This window comes from Galeopterus variegatus, unplaced genomic scaffold, assembly GCF_000696425.1.
Source record: "Galeopterus variegatus unplaced genomic scaffold, G_variegatus-3.0.2 Scaffold763, whole genome shotgun sequence".
Lineage (NCBI taxonomy): Eukaryota > Metazoa > Chordata > Mammalia > Dermoptera > Cynocephalidae > Galeopterus > Galeopterus variegatus.
This window is the reverse complement of record NW_007726874.1, coordinates 50,385-73,155: the sequence shown is the minus strand read 5'-3', so window position 1 is coordinate 73,155 and position 22,771 is coordinate 50,385. Positions and strand designations below refer to the sequence as shown.

At 35.2% G+C, this 22,771-nt stretch overlaps 1 protein-coding gene across 1 annotated transcript in view; it reads left to right on the top strand.

Annotated features, from left to right (window-relative positions):
* The window catches only part of ZNF451 (zinc finger protein 451), a 102,479-nt gene extending 87,557 nt beyond the window's left edge, over positions 1–14,922 (top strand). The window contains exons 12-16 of the mRNA XM_008572188.1: positions 2,349–3,949; positions 6,146–6,289; positions 7,332–7,462; positions 8,362–8,548; positions 14,771–14,922. Coding sequence (XP_008570410.1) covers positions 2,349–3,949; positions 6,146–6,289; positions 7,332–7,462; positions 8,362–8,548; positions 14,771–14,877 — 2,170 coding nt within the window. The 3' untranslated portion in view covers positions 14,878–14,922. The remainder of the gene's footprint in view (positions 1–2,348; positions 3,950–6,145; positions 6,290–7,331; positions 7,463–8,361; positions 8,549–14,770) is intronic.
* The last annotated feature ends 7,849 nt before the right edge of the window (positions 14,923–22,771 follow it).

Below are 22,771 nucleotides of genomic sequence, written 5' to 3'. Positions count from 1 at the left end.
TCCATATTGTTTAGTATGTTGTTCTTTTTTTATTGGTAAGTAGTATTCTATTTTATGAATACAGCACAATTTGTTCGTCCTCATGTTGATGGACACATTTAGGTTGTTTATGATTTATAGCTATTGTGAATAAAACTTATGAACATTTTGTATAAGTCTTTTTGTAGACATGTTTCATTTCTCTTGGATGAACATCTAGGTGTGGAATTGCTGAGTCATAAGTAGGTGTATCTTTAACTTTATAAGAATTATTAAACGTCTTTCCAAAGTGGTTGTACCAGTTTACATTTCTACCAGCAAGTTATGAGTTCTTAATTAGTCGTCATCCTTGCCAACACTTGATACTGCCAGTCATTTTCATTTTAGCTATTCTTGTGAGTGTCTCATTGTGGTTTTAATATGCATTTTCTTGATGAACTATGTATGATGTTGGGCACTTTTTCATGTCCTTATGGGCCATCTGTTTATCTTTGTGAAATGTCTGTTCAAGGCTTTTGCCTATTTTAAAAATTTGATTGTTTGCCTTTTTAATAGTGAGTTGGGTTGCTTTATATATTCTAAATACGAATCTGGCAAAAGATTTGTTTTCCCTCTAAGCTCTATTTTACCTGCATCCACAGATTTTGATAAGGTGTGTTTTCATTTTACATTCATTTAAAAATATTTTATCTTTTTCTTCCTCTAGTGGTTAAACATGGAGTTACCATATTGACCCAACAATTTCGACTTCTAGGTATATAGCCAAGAAAAATGAGAACATATGTCTACACAAAGATTTGGATGTTTGTTTATAGCACCATTATATATAATAGCCTAAAAGTAGGAAAAACCTAAATGTCTATGAACTGTTAAATGGATATACAAAATGTGGTATCTCCATACAATAGAATATTATAAAAAGGAATGAAATACTGATACAGGCTGTAACCCTGGTGAACTTTGAAAACATTCTAAGTGAAATAAGACAGTCACAGAAGTCCACTTATATAATTCCATTCATATGAAATTCTAGAACAGCAAAATCTATAGAGACAGAAAGTAGTTGCTTAGGGCTCAGTGGTCGCTTGGGGTTGGGGAGCATGGGGAGAAAAGGAAGTGATAGCTAAAGGGTATAGGATTTCTTTTTGACATAATGCAGTGTTCTAAAGTTGACTGTAGTGATGGTTGCACATATCTGTGAGTATATGAAAAATGATTGCAATTATACATTCTAAATGGGTGACATATGGTATGTGAATATGTCAATAAAGCTGTTTAAAAATGTTTAAAAAAAATTTTATCTTTTCTCTTGATTTCTTTCTTGACCTCTAGGTTAATTAGAAATATGTTGTTTTACTTTTAAGGATTTTACATTTAGGGATTTAATTCTAAACATTTAGGGATTTTTAATATTAGTTCTCCTTTTCAATTCTAGTATAATTAGAGACCATATTTTGTATAATTTTTCTCTTTTAAAATATATTAAATATATTGGGCCGGCTGGTGGCTCACTTGGGAGAGTGTGGTAATTTTGTATAATTTTTCTCTTTTAAAATATATTAAATATATTGGGCCGGCTGGTGGCTCACTCGGGAGAGTGTGGTACTGATAACACCAAGGCCCCAGGTTCAGATCCCATATAGGGATGGCCGGTTCACTCACTGGCTGAGCGTGGTGCTGACAACACCAAGTCAAGGGTTAAGATCCCCTTACCGGTCATCTTTTAAAAAAAAAAAAATATATATATATATATATATATATTTTAAATATATAGAATGGCAACAGGTCTGTTCTCTTTGGAGTTTAGTAGTGAAGGGAAGATAGTTGAAGCATAATTGTTCCATTTTTCATTTCCCTAGAGAAGTTGATTTATTTTGAGTTAATTTTTGGAATAGTGTGTATTCTTATTGAGCCTAGTTCTTGAGTGCAAAAGAATCTATGGGCATGGCATATTTTTGACATAAAATCAATCAGTTCTTAAAGAACAGGTACTATGCTGTCTAGAATCTTACCATGGTGTTTCTCCATAGAGTTTGATTACCATAGAGAGTAACAATTTGCTTGTCTGATAAGGTTCTCTATCAGTGCATTTCATACTGATTTTAGCTTTCCAAAGTTTGCCTGAAGTTTAAAAAATATTTTGATTCTAGTTTTATCCTTTTGTATATGGGTTAGAAATAGACAAAATGTAGGTAATACTCAAGTGTTTTGAGATGATAGAATATTATGTTATCTGCATATTTATTAAAAAGTATCTTTTAGTGTTTATTTATACATTGATTATTTCATAATTCCTGAAATAAAAGCAGAGATATGGTATATTTAGAAGGTTCTTATGAGAGAGTTTATTTATTTTTTATCCAATTTAGAGTTCGTTGTCGAAATGCTGGTCCTGTAGCTGTAGCTGAGAAGAGCATCACCCAGGTTGCAGAGAAGTTCATGTTAAGAGGTTATTGTCCAAATTGCAACCAAGTCTTTGTGGATGAAACCAGTGCCCAAAATCACAAGCAGAATTCAGGACACAAAATCCGAGTCATTAACTCAATGGAAGAATCAGTCTTACTTTATTGCCACGGCAATGAAGGGAACAGACCTCCTTCTGACTTGCATTTATTGTTGGATCAATCAAAATTTTCATCTCTTAAAAGAACTATGTCTATTAAAGAATCTAGCTCACAGGATTACAGCATCGTTCCAAAAAAGAAGAAGAATTTACAAGACAAAAGCCATGAAGGTGTGGTTTGCATCCAGAAAGAAAAGTCAGTAGTTAAAACCTGGTTTTGTGAATGCAATCAACGATTCCCAAGTGAAGATGCAGTAGAAAAGCATGTTTTCTCAGCAAACACAATGTGTTATAAGTGTGTGGTCTGTGGAAAGGTGTGTGAAGATTCAGGAGTTATCCGTTTACATATGAGCCGGATTCATGGAGGGGCACATTTAAATAACTTTCTTTTCTGGTGTCGGACATGCAAAAAGGAGTTAACAAGGAAAGATACTATCATGGCACATGTGACTGAATTTCATAATGGACATAGATATTTTTATGAGGTGGATGAGGTAGAAAGTGAAACTTTACCATCATCTTCTACGGCAGTGGTAAATAATTTGACTGCTAACGAACCTTCCTCGACTATTACTATTATCGATCATTCCCCAGCAAACAGTCCTCTAAGGGGCAAATGGCAGTGCCGAATTTGTGAAGATATGTTTGATTCCCAGGAATGTGTAAAACAGCACTGCATGTCCTTGGCAAGTCACAAGTTTCATAGATATAGCTGTGCCCATTGCAGAAAGACTTTTCATAAAATAGAAACATTATACCGACATTGTCAAGATGAGCATGACAATGATATAAAGATTAAATACTTTTGTGGGCTTTGTGTTCTGATCTTTAATGTGGAAGAAGCATTTTTGAGTCATTATGAGGAGCACCACAGCATTGATTATGTGTTTGTGTCGGAAAAAATTGAAAGTTCAATTAAAACTGAGGATGATTTTCCAGTAATAGAGACCAGTAACCTGTTAACGTGTGGTTGCCGTGAGAGTTACATCTGTAAAGTCAACAGAAAGGAAGATTATAGTAGATGTCTCCAAACCATGCTGGATAAAGGTAAACTGTGGTTCCGCTGCAGTTTGTGTTCAGCAACAGCACAGAATTTAGCTGACATGAACACTCATATCCATCAAGTGCACAGAGAAGAAAAGAGTGAGCAGCAGCAGCATGTAATCAAATGTGGCACCTGCACCAAAACATTTCATGATCCTGAGAGTGCTCAGCAGCACTTCCATAGAAAACATTGCTTCTTACAGAAACCCAGTGTGGCTCATTTTGGATCTGAAAAAGCATGTCTGTACAAGTTTACTGCCAGTGTCTCACGCACAGAGAGAAAACTGAAACAGGCAGTAAGTTATCCAAAAAATTCAGAGATGGAGAAAGGAGCCGAGAATGACCTAAGCTGTCAGAATATAGGTATGGCTTTACAACTCTGCAGATTTTTCACATGCTAATATAGAAACTTACATACAATGTGTCCACCATTTTATAGAAGCTAATAGTGATTCAGTTTTGAAGCAAGAAACATGAAACATGATAGAATGATACATTAAGCTAATTACTGCAGCATATACTTAAAGGGATTTGTATTCCTACTACTTCATCCACTTTCTCAACTTAAGGGGACAAAGAGTATATGTTAGCTTTAAATATTATGTATTTTAGATACCATTTTCTTTTCTTTTACAAAAGGTATGGGGATTTTGAGAGATGAAGAAAGTTGCTAATTTTTCTGAAAGTTGGATTTTAAAGTTATCCTGGACATTATTATCATTTAGACTTTTGGTATAATATTTAAGTTCATTAAAAAGATAAATCAGGGGGCCAGCCCAGTGGCGCACTGGAGAGTGCGCCGCTTGGGAGTGTGGCGGCGCTCCCGCCAAGGGTTCGGATCCCATGTGGAGACCAGTTCCCGCTCACTGGCTGAGCGTGGTGTGGATGCGACACCGAGGGTTGCGATCCGGCGCCGCTTGGGAGTGTGGCGGCGCTCCCGCCAAGGGTTCGGATCCCATGTGGAGACCAGTTTCCGCTCACTGGCTGAGCGTGGTGCGGATGCGACACCGAGGGTTGCGATCTGGTTGCCAGTCCCCGGTACGGGCGCTACACCGAGGGTTGCGATCCCATTACCGGTCAGTAAAAAAGACAAAAAGGAAAAAAAAAAGATAAATCAGGTGAATTCTTTTTGTTTCTGTTTGGCCTTATTCTTTAAGTATGAGAAATCTTAAAGGTCATGTCAGCATTTGTATATTTTTGTTATGATTTACTTGGAAGCAAAACTTTAACACAGACTACAGTTAAAAGTAGTAGCAAGAAACCGGGGGAAAATTGAGGTATGAATCTCCTCATTTGCAGTTAATCTGGACTTTTGTTCTTCCATATGATAGGATTAACTAAACTTAGAAGAATGTAATGTTTTTATTTTGGTTAGAAGTATAATTTGTTTTGTTTCGAGTATAATTTTAAGTCTGTATCTTTTTACAAAAATATTAACTCAGGGTGAGTTATACAATGTAATGTGGAGACAGAATATGCAAATATTTTGGCTAACAAAATATTTTTATGAATTATTAAATTTTTACAAACCTGTTCTATAGCATATGTAGATCTCACTATCACCTTTAGTCATGGCATGTTTTCAGTGAGAAAGCATTATATCATGTAATACCCATTCAACTCTATTCCAAATAGTGGTCACACCATTTTATGTTCTCTTATGCTTTTCTTTTGCTCTTCTGATTACTTTTTGAGAATTTGTGGTTGTCTGTGTTTGGTAGAAGATGATTGTAGTATCTAAATCTAGAATTACTGAGAACTTGGAGAAGAGATATAAGGTGGCTTGGAAGTGGGAGGGGATGCCAGTAGTATATTTGAGGGAACTTCTGTTAGGCAGAGTAGAAACTATTCATTTTAGAAATGATTTAATATCTTAAAGTTTGCATTGCTATGAATGGAAACTTTAAGGCCTTGTCAAGGTGAACAAGTATGAAACAAGGGAAAGGGGATGGAGAATGAGAGTCGGAGAATGGGGGAAGATGAAAGAAGAACCTGAGAAAATCAAGAAAGATGTGTTTATGGTGCGAGGTACTAATGTGCCACTGGCATCTATTTCTGGCACCACTTTATGGCAGCATGGTTGTAGGTTATATTATTTCTGCTCTCTAGGATTTTTAATCATAGAGCCAGAAGACAACTAATAAGTCAGTCTAGACTAGGAAAAGAACCAAATTCTGGTGGCAAGACCATTCTTAACAGGTAACCATGAAATTTTATTTTGATAGATGGAACAAGTTTTTGGTTATTTATCCTTAAAATTTAGTCTTCCAATACTTCCAGTGCATTAATTTTTTTAAAAAAATTCCTTTTGTAATGGCAGATGTTTGTGAAAAGGATATATAATTGATGAAATTTTCAGGATTCTGTATTTTTTTTTTATCTAAGTGTGAAGTGTGTCTTGTACAAATTTGGGTTTCACAAAAAGGTTTAGATAGAGATTAATTACATGCAAGATAAATTTTTTTCCCTATTATGTCTCTAATATCTTTTAGACTTGAGAAAATAGATTATTTTAAGCAGATTCTTGCAGAATTCATGTTAATGTTTCTCTCTTCTCAGAGGAAGAAGTTGTTGAGCTTCCAGATTTGGATTACTTGCGAACCATGACTCATATAGTCTTTGTAGATTTTGATAATTGGTCAAACTTTTTTGGTCATCTACCGGGGCATCTTAACCAAGGAACATTTATTTGGGGCTTTCAAGGTATGGTGAATAAGGAAAACATTTGCGAAAACCTTTTTTTTTTTTTTGCTCCTTAGAATATGGTTCACTTTAAAAGGCTCCTCTTGAACCTTCCTGAATAGAACATAGGAACATAATTGGGAGTATTGTTACTTTGCCTTATAGTTACTCTGCTAGAATATTTTTCACTTTACATGTCTCTTGGTAAATGTTAGCTGTACTTAGTGGCCTAAAGTTTATGAATCTTTTGATACACATTGAAAAAGTCCTCATTCATCACATACAATGAGCCAGGCATTATTGCTTGATACTAACATCATGGCTACTGATTATTATGGTTTTCTACCTTTTAGAATATAAGGAAGCAGGCTGAGAAGTGTTCCCCCCTCCCCATGTTATAAAACTAATAAATAGCAGAGTTAACTTTTGAACTTTGGTCGTTAGCTACAGGACTGGTATTATTTTTAACACGCTGTAACTGCTTCTTCAATTCATGCTTGTTATTCGTAAGCGTGCAACTTCACCTAAATCTCTTTACAAACCATTGACCAAACCTGGGGGAGAGGCTTCTTTGGTTTACAGAGGTTTAATATAGTGAGCAATCTACTGTAGTTCATGTTTGATAGGCAAGAGCATGTAAAGAGGAGGATTGGGATTAAAAATAAACATACTGACTTGGATAAATTAGCTAGTACAGTGTTTTAGTAAGCCTAGTTTTGCTAATTACCCATCATGAACAGCCTTGAAATATGTGTAAAACCACTGATGCTTACATTCATACAGAATGATGCCATTCAAATAATTTTCTCACACACTACTTTTTATTCTGTTTAATATCCCTTTGAGTTTTCAGATGAGTAGGTATATTCAGGGAAGTTGGTCTGCTTTCCCAAGTTGTTAAAGCACATGGTGATCCCTGTGCTAGGCTTGACTTCTCCCACATTCTAATCTAGTATTTTCCCTCCAGAAAAACTTTTTTCTAGTATATGTTTTTCCTTGATACAGTTTTCAGTTTTTTCCTCTTCTGTTTGACTATCATTTATGTCTTTTCTAAAATTAATAGGAGGAAACACCAATTGGAAGCCTCCAGTGAACTGTAAGATCTATAATTACCTGAACAGGATTGGGTGCTTCTTCCTTCATCCTCGATGTAGTAAAAGAAAAGATGCTGCTGATTTTGCCATATGTATGCATGTGAGTCATTGTTTCATTCCAAAGCTAATGTGAATGTAAGACCCACTTTGGTTTTTTTTCTACTTGAATTGTAATGACAGTGTATAGATGATTCTTCAATATTATATTTTTGTATAAAATCTTCTGCATCAGGTTCTACTTAGGACTACTGTGAGGGTAGGGGCCCATAGCATATTTACTACTTTATTCCCAACTCCTAGCAGACCCTCAGCCACACATAGTAGACCTTCAATTACTTATGGAATAAATGATCAAGAGATGATATTGTACTTGTGTGCTAAAACACTTTCACATTTTAGCATCTCTGAAATTGAGAGACTTTAACAATCACGGTTGGCCTAGATAGAATTTGCATTTGCTTCTGCCTCTGCCAGTCACCTAGAGAAACTACCAACCTGAGACCTACTTTAAATTAAATTCTCTGCTTGAGGGCTTATGTGTCACACTGATAATGTGAATGTACTCTGCAAACTTGTTGACTGCTGGTTATGGTTTAAACCACAGAGATTTCTTTTTCCTTCTATCCAGTGCCAAGATTGAATTATGCAAATGATCTTGCTTACCTTTTCTCTTTGTCAGATTTATTTCTTATTTACCTTTACATTGAGCATGTAGCTCTTTGGTGTTCCAGCTTTATGTGGGGGCCTCCTATTGCACCTCTTTTTTGGCTTTTGTTTTTTCCTTAATGGCACATAAAATATCTTATAATTGATGGCATTTTATATTTGATTAAATGTGATATATTTCATTTATGAAGGACATCTTTATATCAACTTTGGTGGGAAGTAGGGAACAAACTTAATATACCATCCTTTATATGTGTTCATTGTGAAACAGATATAACTTGTTTTGAAACTCATGCTGATTTTTATCAACCTATGACATTTGTTCCAACTTAGGCTGGCCGTCTAGATGAACAGCTACCCAAGCAGATTCCTTTCACCATCCTCTCAGGAGATCAAGGTTTTCTGGAGCTGGAGAATCAATTTAAGAAGACTCAGAGGCCAGCTCATATACTAAACCCTCACCACTTAGAGGGAGATATGATGTGTGCCTTGTTAAATAGCATATCTGATACCACCAAAGGTACGCAGCTGCAAACTCAATGCAAACCGCCCAAGAGGAAGAGACTTCACTGCTGAGAGAAACCAATAAACTACTGTCCACTAGTGAACTATTGCCTGCTCACTAAACCATCATGCTCTTATGCTTCTATTTTATCTTTTCCTTATCTCACTTTCATTCTTTAGTATTTTAGAAGGAGGATGAATTCAGAATAATTTTCTGGAGACTTTTTTTGATCTATTCGATAAAATCTGTATTTGTGAGTATAAAATAAATACTCCAGGGTTGAAATATGTTACTTACTACAATTTTAAAAGCTCAGAATTCAGATTTTCACTCTTTCTGAAATTCCAAATGTATGTTCTGTTTTTCAGAAAGCTTATAGGTGAAAACCAGAAAGCAATAAATAATAATATGGCAATACTAAGGGGAATAAAAAGTAGACAGTGACAAAGTGAAACCCCGATAGGCCTTTAGGTCTTTGGAAGGTAGGTATGAGTTACCTCCTGTCTTATTGCTGGGACATGTGCTTTTTTCTCTACCTTTGTGAGATTGTTCCGTGAAAGGATTGCTGATATTTAATTTCACTTCCCAGTATTTAAGAAAGGATGTAATTCTAGGGATTCAGAACTTTGTTTTTTGTTTTTTATAATTTCTGAAATAAATATAGGTAGAAGAAGAGAATAAAAGAATAGTTAATTTTTATATATTCTAATAATTCAAATCCATGAATAAGATTTGGAGATGTTGATGAATGATCTCAATGAAACATAGTGGCTACTTTTTAACATTTTTAATTGTGTACCTTTAAATTTTCCAACTCTGCTTACCTCCTATTTTTTTCTTTCACCATATTTGGAACCACATTTTGATTGAAAACCTATTCTGAAGAATTCTGCTCTAATCACTAATTAGAGTGAATCTATTCAATTCTGCAAAGTTAGGAATCAGTATCCTACTAGACCCACTGTGCTCTTTAAAGCAGAGCAATGATACAAGATTGTAAAGGAAAATTAATTCTTTTGTATATTTATGTTGTGCCTTGTACTGAATATTATCTTCCTATTCTGTAATTTTTGTTTTCATCCACTTGCTTTTTCTATCTTTGGCTTCCTTTTTAAAAAACAAAAACAAAACTTTTTCATCTACTCTTTTACCATCCCTTCCCTAATCCTCAACAGTATCTACTTAAAATCCTGTAAAATACTTACCTTTGCCACACAATGTCAACCTCCTTTTCCTTCTTTTATGCTGGTGCTTTTGGGAACATTTCTGTTATAATTTAGAATGTGAAACCTGTTTTAGGTTTACCTTTATTTCAGTTCTTTGTGGAGTGAGAGCTGCTTATGAGTAGGTCTGCATGGGTATATTAGGGTTGGAGGTAAGATATAGGTTATTGATATCTGCTAATCATCCCCTTCTGAATGCCTCTTATGCTTTAGGTATTTTTTAAATCACTCATTTATATTCAGTACTCCCTTGAACTTGCTTCTCTTTGAAGGCACATGTATACTTTATTCTGAATTTTTGTGAAATGCAGAGATCATGCAGTGCAGATAAAGAAGGGCATGGGCTTTGATTCTAATGCTAACTTTGCTGCTTCCTAGCTGTGTGATTTCAGGCAGGTTACTTAACTTTTTCTGAGTCTCATTTTTCATATCTTTAAGATATGTTCTAAGAATCAATGATGTGTGTAAAGTGTCTAGCACAGCATATAAAGCACTATAGATGGTCAATAAATAGTAGCTGTTTTTATTATTGCTACCATAAAAAGAAAATATGACTCCTAGCCACTACATTTGAAAGTAATGAAAAAAAATTAAGTGGCCAAAGAAGTATTGAGTCTTTAAATCAAGAGATTTTATCTCTATCTAGATTTAAGGATCTAATGAATTATATAATGCTTATGTAACTCTGAAATTCAAAAAAAGTTATACTGATCATAGTATATTCAGATTTAGTTATCTGATTTGAGACAAAATTTTTTCTTCATGGAAGACTTACAGGCATCAAATTGCCTGGTAGTGAACTTTATGATAAGAAATCAAAGAAAAATCACTTCCTTGGATAACTCTTTATTCTGTCACCTTTCCTAACAAATGGCTTTGTGAATAATAGAGTGATAGTTTCTGTTAAGGAATAGTATTTAATATGTGTTGGCACTTAGAAAATCTCTCAGTGTCTATTAATAATGTAATTCTTGCTAGCCTTTAGGTAATTTTGGTCACCACAAGCCAGGATAACTCCTTGCATATAGCTTAGCATGGTGTTCCTGTCTTCAGATTTGACATTTTCTTAAGGCAGTGTGATTTTGGGAGTGGGGGATCAATGGACCTTTTTGAGAATTTTATGAAAGCTTTTTATACCCTCTTTCCCCCAAATAAAATGTATATACAGTATTACATACAATTTCAGGGGATTTTTGGTCTCAGTGCTCCTAGTTACCAGCCAACAAACAAAACTCATCTTTAGGATATAACAGAAGTTTATACTGTAAGTAACATACAGTGAAAAGTTCTATCATATTTATCATTGCTATATAGGAAGTCTGGTGATTTTCAAATTTTAAAAATTTCCACCAAAGCATAGAGAGGTGATATAAGTTTGAGTCTCTTTTTCTTTCTAACTTTTTAGAAATTGACCATTACCAGGACTAGAAAGTGGTTTTTATGAGACTGGAGATTCGTGTATAAACAGGAAGAATCTCTTGAATAGTGTCGTGAGAATCAGTGATCATATGGTGTCTTATACTTGGAGAATTTAGTCTTTGGCAATTTTTCAGTTAATTGGAAGTTTTTCAGGAAGTTCTTATCTCAGTAAAAATAGAGATATCCAGAGTTGCTGTTTTCTTATATTGATGTCAGTCATTTAGCCCTAAGGCATTACTTTTTGCTTGGTGGCAAGGGGAAAGGTAAGTAGCTTTACTATTAGTAATTTTTTAGGTCTCTGACTTGGTTAGTTAGGGTGAATCAGATACTCCTATAGCAAAGTAAGTCTTTAGATTAAGTTTGAGGTTTGAATGTGTCAGTTTTTGCCCTGTTAATTCTCTCCTTCTAAGCATCAAGTTTCCAGCACCAACATTTTGATTACAGCTATGATATATTGATAAATCCTTTTAGAAACATTTAAAAATATCTATTAACCTGTCCTTAATTGGCTCCCTTGGCCCCCTTACCCTTCATCACTTCTGTTTTATATTGCATTCATCTTTGCTTTCTTAAAACTTACCAAGTTACATAGTTGTTTAACACAAATTTTTTTCTTTCTAGTAATCCTAATCAGAGGAGCCAAGTAGACTTTCTCTTTTAGACCTTTTACATTTTATTCACAAATATGTCTTCATTCTCACTCAAGCCTCATGTTTCAGAGATGAAGATATAATGTCACTTAAATGTTTAGTTTTAAAGAGGAGTAAGGTTAACTAACCTTTATTGAGGGCCTACTATGCGCCAGCCACCATGCTAGCTGCTTTTTATATTTGTAGTGTTTAAAGATGTTTAAACATGTTTAAAGAACTTCTACATGTTTTTAAATCCTTTTTGTACACTATAATGTAGGATGTTAGATTACCCTATTTTATAGGTGAGGAAGCAGAGGTCCAGAAAGATTAGATAACCTACCTGTGGCCACAGAGCAAGTGCTTTTCTTTTCATTAGTATCACCTGCTAAGGGTGAGGCTTTCACTGAACCAAATACCTGATTTTATGATGTAGAGGTAGCCACATAGTGTGAATTATTGGCTCTAACCATGTCCTTGAAGTATGAAGATAATGAGAGACGTTCTTCTGTAGTCTAATGACATTGCAGAGTTTATATGAAGATATCAGATATGAGTTGTTTAGTTTTTAAATAACATTCAGGAAGATGCACCTTTTTGTGTGTGTGTCATAAGGTAAAATGATTTGGTTGTGAATTTGGTGCTTTTAAAATAAACATTATATGCTTGACATAGCCAAGGAAAACGATTAACATTGTAATTTCCCTAGGATCTTTTTGTCTCATAATTAAACCACTAAATGCCATCTTTAGAGGCTGCTCAAGATGTTGGCACAAGAACTACAAGCATGGTAATGAGCTATTTGAGTACTGCAACCTGGAATTTCTAAGAAATTCACTAGAAACCCCCTCCCCTTGCTTCCTCCACCTTTCCTCTAATCAGTGTAAATATTTCAGAGTACATAGAAGTTAACATCTTATTGGACCAGTATCTGTTCTTTTGAGAATGAAATATAATGAAAAAACTTTACTACAGGATAATTTTTTTTGAATCTGACCACTCTCCTTAGATGGTCTTGTTTATTGGCCTAAGACTTTGTTGTATCCATTTAATTGTGGCTTCTTTTTGGATGAGCGAGTTGGAAGTATTAAGTATGGTTGATGTCTATAGACAGATTTTTAAAACCATCTTAAAAATTGAACATGAAGATTTACACGTGCTGTGAAAGTGCAGATGATTGAAGCAGCATCATGGCCTAAGAAATAAACATTACAGGAAATAACTATTGAAATTAATTCTAAATGTCAATCTGCCCGTTGTTTCCTCAGCCTGTTAATGAGATTATAGGTTGTTACTTTGAGCACTATCCTAAAAATATTACATATGATACAATTAATTCTATGTAAAGATATTGAAAATAGGAAAGAATATTTATGATTTTCTCTGTTCTATAGGTGGGGTTGATCGAGACAAAAGAAACCTTTTATAGTTCTTGCACATTAGTGTCAGGCTAATCCTTCTGATTCAAACCTACAGTTTTGCCTTAGGCCCAGCATGCAATGATGAATTGTTTGGATCAGTTATGACATGCTGCTTTTGACTGATCTTGACTTTAAGTTGAAATAACAGAAACCTCTGGGTATTTTCTCTTTGTTCTTAATATTTAGAGGCTTAATTTTGTTCTTCAAACTGTAAATGTAATGTTTTACTTCTCTAAAACATTGTTTGAAATATTTGAAGTATTTTGCGGGAATGAATGGCAAAAGATGACTTGTAATAACAAATTTCAGCAGCAAAGGAATATAGTGAAATACAGTGGTTTTTCACTTATAGACAATTTTAAATCTTTAATTTTTAATGTATATTTTAAGTTATTTACATGTTTGCACCAAAGCAAATATGTCCATATGATTTCTATTCAGTTATATAAACTGATTTAGTTACTATGATATATATATATCATATATAGATAATATCGTTTTATATATATAATTGTATATCGATTTAAATGTAGTTAAAATGATAAACCAAAGATTAGGTCACTGTCAGTACCGTGGTTTGAATTTTAAGTAACTTTTGCAATACCTGGTCTTGTCATTTTGTAAAGCCTCCAGTCTCTTATTACAAAAGCATGTAAGACATCAGGTAAGTGAATTTGTGCCATGCAGAGGCATTGCTAATTAAAACCTATAGTGTTGGGGCCGGCCCGGTGGCGCACTGCTACAGTGTGCCGCTTGGGAGGTGCGGCGGCGCTCGCTCCCGCCGAGGGTTCGGATCCCACATACAGACCGGTTCCTGCTCACTGGCTGAGCGAGGTGCGGGAGCAACACCGAGGGTTGCGATCCCGTTGCCGGTCCCGGCCCGGTACGGGCGCGACACTGAGGGTTGCGATCCGTTGCCAGACACGAAAAAAGACAAAACAAAAGGAAAAACAAAACAAAACAAAACAAAAAAACCTAGCACGACACTGAGGGTTGCGATCCGTTGCCAGACACGAAAAAAGACAAAAAAAAAGGAAAAACAAAACAAAACAAAACAAAAAAAACCCTGTAGTGTTATCTGTATAGAAATGAATACATATGATTTTCAAAATATAGGAGAATTTAATCTGTCACCATTTTAAATATTATTTGATAAGCATTAAAAAAAACCCCACCTATTGGGAAAGTGCTGTAACAGTAATGAATTGTAATCAGTAAACTTGGGTATGAGATGGGCCAACCCTGTGGCGCACTTGGGAGAGTGCGGCGCTGGGAGCGCAGCTAGCGCTCCCGCCGCGGGTTCAGATCCTATATAGGGATGGCCGGTGCGCTCACTGGCTGAGCCCGGTGGTGCGGCCGGTCACAAAAAAGACAAAAAAAAAAAAAAACCCATCTATTGGGAAAGTGGTGTAACAGTAATGAATTGTAATCAGTAAACTTGGGTATGAGAGAAGTCATTGAAAATAATATTGTTTGAGAATACATAAATTATGGCACAATAACTTTTTCAGAAATACATTTGCATTTACTGATTCTTCCTTACAGAATGTGACAGTGATGATAATGTGGGTGGAAAAACTACTTCAGCAGGAGAAGAATTCAGATCCACAGAAGGTAACCTAATAGAGTTAATCCTTTCCCTACTTGACTGATCTGTATTTTAATTTTAATTTTAATTTTAATTTAATTTATTGAAACATAGTTGACTGTACATATCTAGGGGTACAGAGTTGAATATCAATACCTGTGTGCAATATGTGATGCTCAAATCAGGATAATTAGTATATTCAGCATATACAATGTAATCATTTTTCATGGCCCTTTATCAATTCCTGCCTTGCTCCCCCCACCCCCACTTCTTTCCTACCTATGGTAACCACAGTTCTATTCTCTCCTCTTGAAAGTTGAACTTATTGTGTGTATCCGTATTTTTACTTCCTCCTCTGTCACCCCTTCAACCTCCCCACTCTCTCCTACCCCAAAGTTAAAAAAAAAAAAAAAAGTTTTCTCAATTTAAAGGATAGCTTACATTTTCTCATGTAAGATGATTTAGGGGTAATGCTAGTTTAGAAGGCTAGAACAGGGGTCAGCCAGGTCTGTATGTGGGATCCGAACCCTCGGCGGGAGCGCCGCAGCACTTCCCAAGCGGCGCACTGTAGCAGTGCGCCACTGGGCCAGCCCCTAATGGACTATTTCTATAAATTAAAATTCTTTTTTCATCTTCTTAAAGGAAAAGCTATCTCCTTCCATAGGTTAACGATAACTTTTTGTGTCACTTGGCATCAAATCATTCACTGGCTGTACCACTATTTGGTTGTGTCATGCAGCTGTTTTTTACTTTTGTTTTTCCAAAATGGACTGTACTTTTTAATAATGGGGATGGGGGGTGAGATAATGGATCTTAGAAAATACTCTGAGCTTCACTGAAGAAGCTGAAAGTATACTATTAGCATCTTTGACATGAAAGGAAAACAGTAGGATTCTTTATGTTCATTTCAAGATAGTATTTGTTTTTGGAGAATGTGGAGGCTTGAAAGTAGAGAAGGAAATGTGGCTAAACACACATAGACAAAATGACCCAGCTGATTTGTTTTCTGTGCATTTGCCTGATTGCTCCTACATGCAATTAGTTTAAGAGCGTACTAGAACTTTGGCTGTAAAAGGAGTTTGGGAATTTGAGTCTGGCATGGAATTGATTCATCCAAACTAATCTTTCTCTCTTATAGCCAAAATTCATGGGTTAAAAAAAAAGTTGGCAGTAAATCTACAGCCTGATTACATGCAAGTTTTTTGACAAACTTGTTTTCCCAACATGGTCTTTCGATGTCTAGCTGAATGCTTTAGCAGCCACATAATGATGAATGAAACAAATGAAACATCTTTTTTTAGTTTTAAACAAAAATTGCCAGTGTTTATCAAGGATACTAAATGATAAACACCACTAAACATATAAGAAGTTCAGATTTTGCAACCTTTATTTGCCACCCCATGACCAATCCCATGGAAAATGCCAGGCAAAATTATAACTTTTAAATAACCATACTTTGGAAACCTTCACATTTTCATGGGCTGCTAGCTAACTCAGAAAATCTGAGATGTGTGTAATTGTGTATGCCAGAATTTCTACCATTTTGTTGTCTATGCAATGCATTTTATGGTTTGGAGATTGAGATTTTACTTTTGTGATTTTTTAGTTTGGAAAAAATTACTGCTAAAAGATTCAAGAAAAGATACTTTTAAATTTAATTAGTTTCATATAGGGATATAATGGTCTAATTCCAAGAAAAATTAAAGAGGTGTGTGTTTTATTTATATAAAGGAAGTATGAGAAGCTTATAGTGTTCCATGTAAGTTAAGGACTATGGTATCCTCTGCACTTTCCTCTAATACCCTTCTTTTTCCCTTCCTCTTCATGCAACAAGAACTAGCTCAAATGTCATCTCTTAGGTTGAACCATATAGAATTACAATTTTTGTAGGCAATTTTGCATGGTCAGTGTCTATTCTAGATTTTCTGTCTTTAGACAGAGCTAACCACTACCTCTTCTAGGCTCCCACTGTACCAACCAAGTTTAAAATATTTCTGTCTACATCTTTCATTTCCAGTGGATTGTGAGCTCCTCAAGGAGTAGAATCGTATTTTATTTATCTTTATTTAAGCAGCACTTAGCACAGTGTTTGGCAATAAATGATCACTTGTTGAATGAATAAACTTATTACAAACTTAAAACATATTGGAGCCAGCGGCACCCATCTCTCTATAACTGGATAAGGGAAATTAAGACAGAGGCCATTTGGCTGGGAAAACATTGAGTGATTTTGTTGACCCTGCACCATGGAAGCAAAATAATCTTCTAGTCCAGACCTGATAGCAAAACTCATAAAAATTTAAATAACTTCTCATGTCTCTTCTCATTTGTTTCCTTTCCAACACAGCACTGTAAATGCCTGACAAATGGTGGCAAAAGGCAGGATAAATTTGTTCATGGCTTTTTGCCTTGGGGGAGGGCTAACTCCTCTCACCTCTCCCTACCCCCCCAATGATTTGTCTCATTCTTTGTTGTTCTCCAGAGACCAATATCAGACTTCACTCACCCAGGCCAATCATAACAATCCTATTTTATATACTAAACAGGGGAAGTAGAGGCTGCATAATGTGGTGGTGAAGAGTGCAGACTTTGGAATCAGACTGCCTAAGTTAAAACTTAGCTCTGCTGCTTACAATTTGTATAATATTGGGCAAGTCACTTAACTTCACTGTGCTTCAGCTTCCTCATTTAGAAATGGGAATACTGGTGTACTTACCTTACTAGAATAACATGGCACATGGTAAGCAGTATATGCATTGGTTGCTACTGCTGTTATTGTGAATATGATCATCATCATTATCGTTATTAACTATTACCTTCATGTAATGCCTATTCTGGGGGTATGCATACTTAATATTTATTTATATTACAATATAATATAAATACAATATAATACTCATTTAGAAATGGGAATACTGGTGTACTTACCTTACTAGAATAACATGGCACATGGTAAGCAGTATATGCATTGGTTGCTACTGCTGTTATTGTGAATATGATCATCATCATTATCGTTATTAACTATTACCTTCATGTAATGCCTATTCTGGGGGTATGCATACTTAATATTTATTTATATTACAATATAATATAAATACTAAAGCTCCATATTGTAGCTACTTTAAAGAAAGGATAAGGGACTAGAGTGTTCATTTTTAAAATTCAGTTAATGTTTATGAACAAACTACTAATACTTTTTAAATTGCTCTTAATGATTTGTGAGAGTCAGAATATTCTCTTCATTTTATGTAAAATGCAGAGGCTTCTAAACATTAAATAATTTGGCTTCACATTCACAGCTTGAAAATGATTGGGACACCATTTATATATTGGTCTTCTAACTCCTATTACTGGGTTCTTTCTTATTCTGCCATAATTACCTCTCTCAAAGAGGGTGAAATTAAGGCAAAAAGAAAGAGAGTAAGAGGAACATAGATTTAGCCACAGAATAGAAAAACAAAGACAGACTTCCTTCAAGTCCACTTCATATGGCTTCAAGTTACTGTCTAATGTCCTTTAATTTCAATCTGAAGGATTCCCTTTAGTATTTCTTATAGGGCAGATCTACTAGTAATGAGCTCCTTTAGCTTTTATCTGGGAATGTCTTAATTTCTTCTTCATTCTTGATGACTACTATTGCCAGATATAGAATTCTTGGTTGACAGGTGTTTGTTTGTTTGTTTGTTTTTCTTTCAGAACTTTAAATATGTCTTCCCACTGCCTTCTGGCTTCCATGGTTTTTGATGAGAAATCAGCTATTAATCTTATTGAGGATCTCTTGTATGTAATGAGTTGCTTCTCTCTTGCTGCTTTCATTGTCTTTGACTTTTGACTGTTTGACTCTAATGTGTCTCAGTGTGTAACTTTTGAGTTTATCCTACTTGGAGTTCATTGAGCTGTTTGCATGTGTAGATTCACATCTTTCATCAAATTTGGGACTTTTTCGGCCGTTATTTGTTCAGATATTTCTGCCTTTGTCTCATTTCTCCCGAGATTCCCATAATGCATATATTATCAGGTTCTTTAGACTGTATTTACTTTTCTTTATTTTTTCTTTCTGTTCCTCATGCTGGATAATTTAAATTGTTCTATTTTCAAGTTTGCTGATTCTTTCTTACATATGCTCAGATTTGTTAAACTCCTCTAGTGAATTTTTCATTTTACTTATTATACTTTTAAGCTCCAGAGTTGCTAAGAGTCCATGTGGTGGACTTTTGTAGTTTCCATTCTTTATTGACATTTTCATTTTGTTCAAATGTTGTTTTTCTGGTTTTCTTTAGTTTTTTGTCCTGGTTTCTTTCAGCTCTTTGAACACATGTAAGACAGTTGGCTTAAAGTCTTTGTCTAATAATTCCAATGTCTAGGCTTCCTCAGGGACAGTTTCACTCAATTTTTTTCCTTTGAATTTTTAATGGACCATACTTTCCTGTTTGTATTCTTTGTGTTTTTATTTTTGTTGTTAACAACTGGATATTTAAATATTATAATGTGGTGCCTCCGGAAATCAGGTTTTACCTCTTCCCTAGGATTTGCTGTTCTTGATTGAATGCTACAGTTGTCCATTTAATTCCTTACTTTTCAAAAATATTTTTGCAATAACTTGATTACTCGTGTGTGGTCACCGAAGTCTGTTTCTTTAGCTTGTGTTCATCTAGTGTTTTGACAGAGATTCCCTTAAATCCAGGAGCTAAAAACAAGCAAAAAGCACCTCTTCTAGTCTTTGCAGATTGGCTCTGTGCTGGGGCCCTTCTTCAGCATTTAGCCGGGCTTGCACTATGCCTACAGATCAGCCAGTGGTGAGAGCTTAGGGTCTTTTCAGGTCTTTCCTGAGCATGCATCTTATTCTGGGCGTATGCATGGCTCTATGCCCTAACTTTCCAAACAAATTCTCTTACTGGCTTTTCCTCCCCGCTTTTGGTGGTCTATTGTATGTCTAAACATAAACCTTTTGCCCAAGGCTGCTGTGGGTTTTTGGTTTGTCTTAACAATGCTTACCAGCAATGCATGTCACTTTTCTGCCCTGAGTAGGCTCTGGGTTAGGCAAGACATAGATGAATGCCTTGTGTCAGTCCTTCAGGTAGCCCCCAGACAGGTTAGAACAAACACAAGAATTTGTTAGTAAGGTCTGCTCTGTTCCCTCTGAAACTAGGGCCCAGGCAGGTTCCCATACTGGGAGTATGGGATGCTGTCTGCAAGAATATGGCAGTATTGGAGAGATGGTGAGGAAATGGCATGTAAAGCTTTCCTACTGTTTTTATGTTGCCTGTTTTTTTTTTCAAAATTTTGATTCAGTGTTCCTTAGTTGCTATAAATATTTGATGGTTTTCTAGAATTTTGACAAAGTTGTTTCTGATGGTTTCTGCTTGTATTTCAGTGTTTCTGTGGAGTTCTGGGTGTTTGGCGCTGCCTACTCTGCCATTTTGTTGAATTCACTCCAAGACTCATTTTTAATTCTTTGTTAAATGTTTCATAGAATTCACTGGTGAAACCATCTAAGTCTGGAGTTTTCTTTCTGGGAAGTGTTTTGATAATACAACAAACCCTTGAACAAACTATGTGGGTCCACTTATACACAGATTTTTTTCAGTAACATATTGGAGAATTTTGGATTAGGCATGTCGTGAATGCATGCCATGCCTAACCAAGTGGTTAAGTAGCCTACCTAGCAAGCAGTGTGGCACCACAAGCCTGGGCTGGGGTGGTGAACATGCAGCATACTTAAGTAGTAGTTAAGTTTGGGGGAGTCAAAAGTTATATGTGGGTTTTTGACTGCATAGCGGTTGGTGCCTCTAACCCCTGCATTGTTCTAAGGTGAACTGTAACTTCACTTTCTTTCATATTTCTTTATAGATATCCAGATTTTCAGTTTCATTTTGTGTCAGTTTAGGGAATTGTGTTTTTCAAGATATTTGGCCATTTTATGTAAATTTTCAAATGTACCATTGTAAAGTTGTTCATAATATTCCATCATTATATTTTTTATTTCTGTATGATCTAAGGTGATATCTCCTCATTTGATCCTAATACTGGTAATTTTTCTTTTCTCTCTTTCTTGATCAGTCTGACTAGGAGTTTATCAATTTATTTGGTCTTTTCAAATAATGAATTTTTTTGGCTTTGACAATTTTGTCTATTTTTAGTATATTTTCAATTTCATTGATTTCTGCCCTTTTCTTTATTTTCTTCCTTCGATTTCGGGTTTAATTTGCTCAACTTTTGCTTAAATTTGTTAAACCCCTTTGCAAGTCAAGTGATTTTTGATGTATACTGAATGTTGTGGATGTACATTACAGAATTCTGTCAATTCCATTTTCTTCATTTGAAGAATGTTGGTCGTTTTTGTTTTTTTCTTCCCTTGCAGGCAGTTAACTTGCTAGACTCAAACTCCAAACCCCAAACTCTAAACCCTGCCTCCCACACAGCAGGCAACAGCCAAAATTGCTAACATCCTTCAACTTTCCAGCTGTTGTGTTTCACTGAGAATCTTGAATCCTTTCCTGTGTACATATAGTTCAGGTCAACCAAGTATTTGTAGATTTGGGGGATCCACCCTTCTGTTGTATTCCTATTTCTGCTGTGATCCCCCTCTTCTTCCCTACCCCACATCCCCCCCTTTCCAGCTTCTCTGACAGATTCAAACTCTATATTTTGATTCCTCAAGCCAGTAAGAGTTTGGCTTTCTCAGTGAAGTTTATAGCCATCTTCTTCCACAAGGGTGGGAAAATATCCCAAGGTAAAAAATCAGAACTGTAAATTTAACCCTGTGCAGTTTACTTCTTTCAAGGGTCAGCTTCTGACCTGTTTATACTTGCTTTTTGTTGTTCTCCAGTACCTTGAAGTTTATAATTGCATCTATGTGGCTTGACTGAGGAACTGAATTTTAAATTTAATTTTAACTAATTAAATGTAGTATAGTCAGTGTCCATCATATTGGACAGCACAGGAATGGGATGTATGTTTGTGTGTCTGGTTTCCTTTAGTCAACATTGTTTTAGAGATTCTTCTGTTTCAGCATGTGGATTTGGTTTATGTCCAGTACCTGTATAATATTCTGTGTACGTACCACAGTCCTCCTATTCTTTACTTACAGACATTTGATTTGTGTATACTTTTGGCTATTACAAATAATTTTACTGTGAACATTCTCATACGTGTCTCTTGAGGCACGTATATTCACATTTCTGGGAATATATACCTAGGAGTGGAATTGCTTATGTTCAACTTGAGTACAGAGCCAAACTGTTTTTCCAAAGTGGTTATGCCAACTCCATTCCAGTAGTGTATATGAGTTCCCAGTGATCTGTATCCTCACTGATCATTGAAAATATTCAGTCTTTTAATTTTAGCTAGTCTGATGAATATATACTGGTATTTCTTTGTGGTTTTAATTTACATTTTTCTGATGAGTAATGTTTATTGGCCATTTAAACATAATCTTTTGTGAATGCCTTTTCAAATTCTTGACTTTTTTATTGGATTACCTGTTATTGATTTTTCTGGGTTGAAAATCTTTCAGAGATTTCTGGGTAAAAGTTCCATGTATTACAAATATTTTCTCCCAGTCTGTCACTTGCCTTTTTGGTGAATCCTGTTTAAGATAATGAAGATATTCCCCTATATTTTCTCCTAGAAGCTTTTTTTTTTTGTTTTTCCTTTCACAATTTGATACACAATGTATCTGAAATTTATTTTTATGAGTTCCTTAAGGTAGTGGTAAAAATTTTTTTTTTTCATATGTTCTATCAGTTGACCTACCACCATTTATTAAAAAGACTATCTTCAATAGATAACAAAATTACAGATAGATTGGAGGAATTAAGTTCTCGTGTTCTGTAGCACTGTATAGTGACTACAGTTAACTATTTATTATATAATCTCAAATAGCTAGAAGAAAGGATTTTATTTTATTCTTATTTTTTTTTTTTCCTTTTTGTCTTTTTTTGTGACCAGCAACGGAT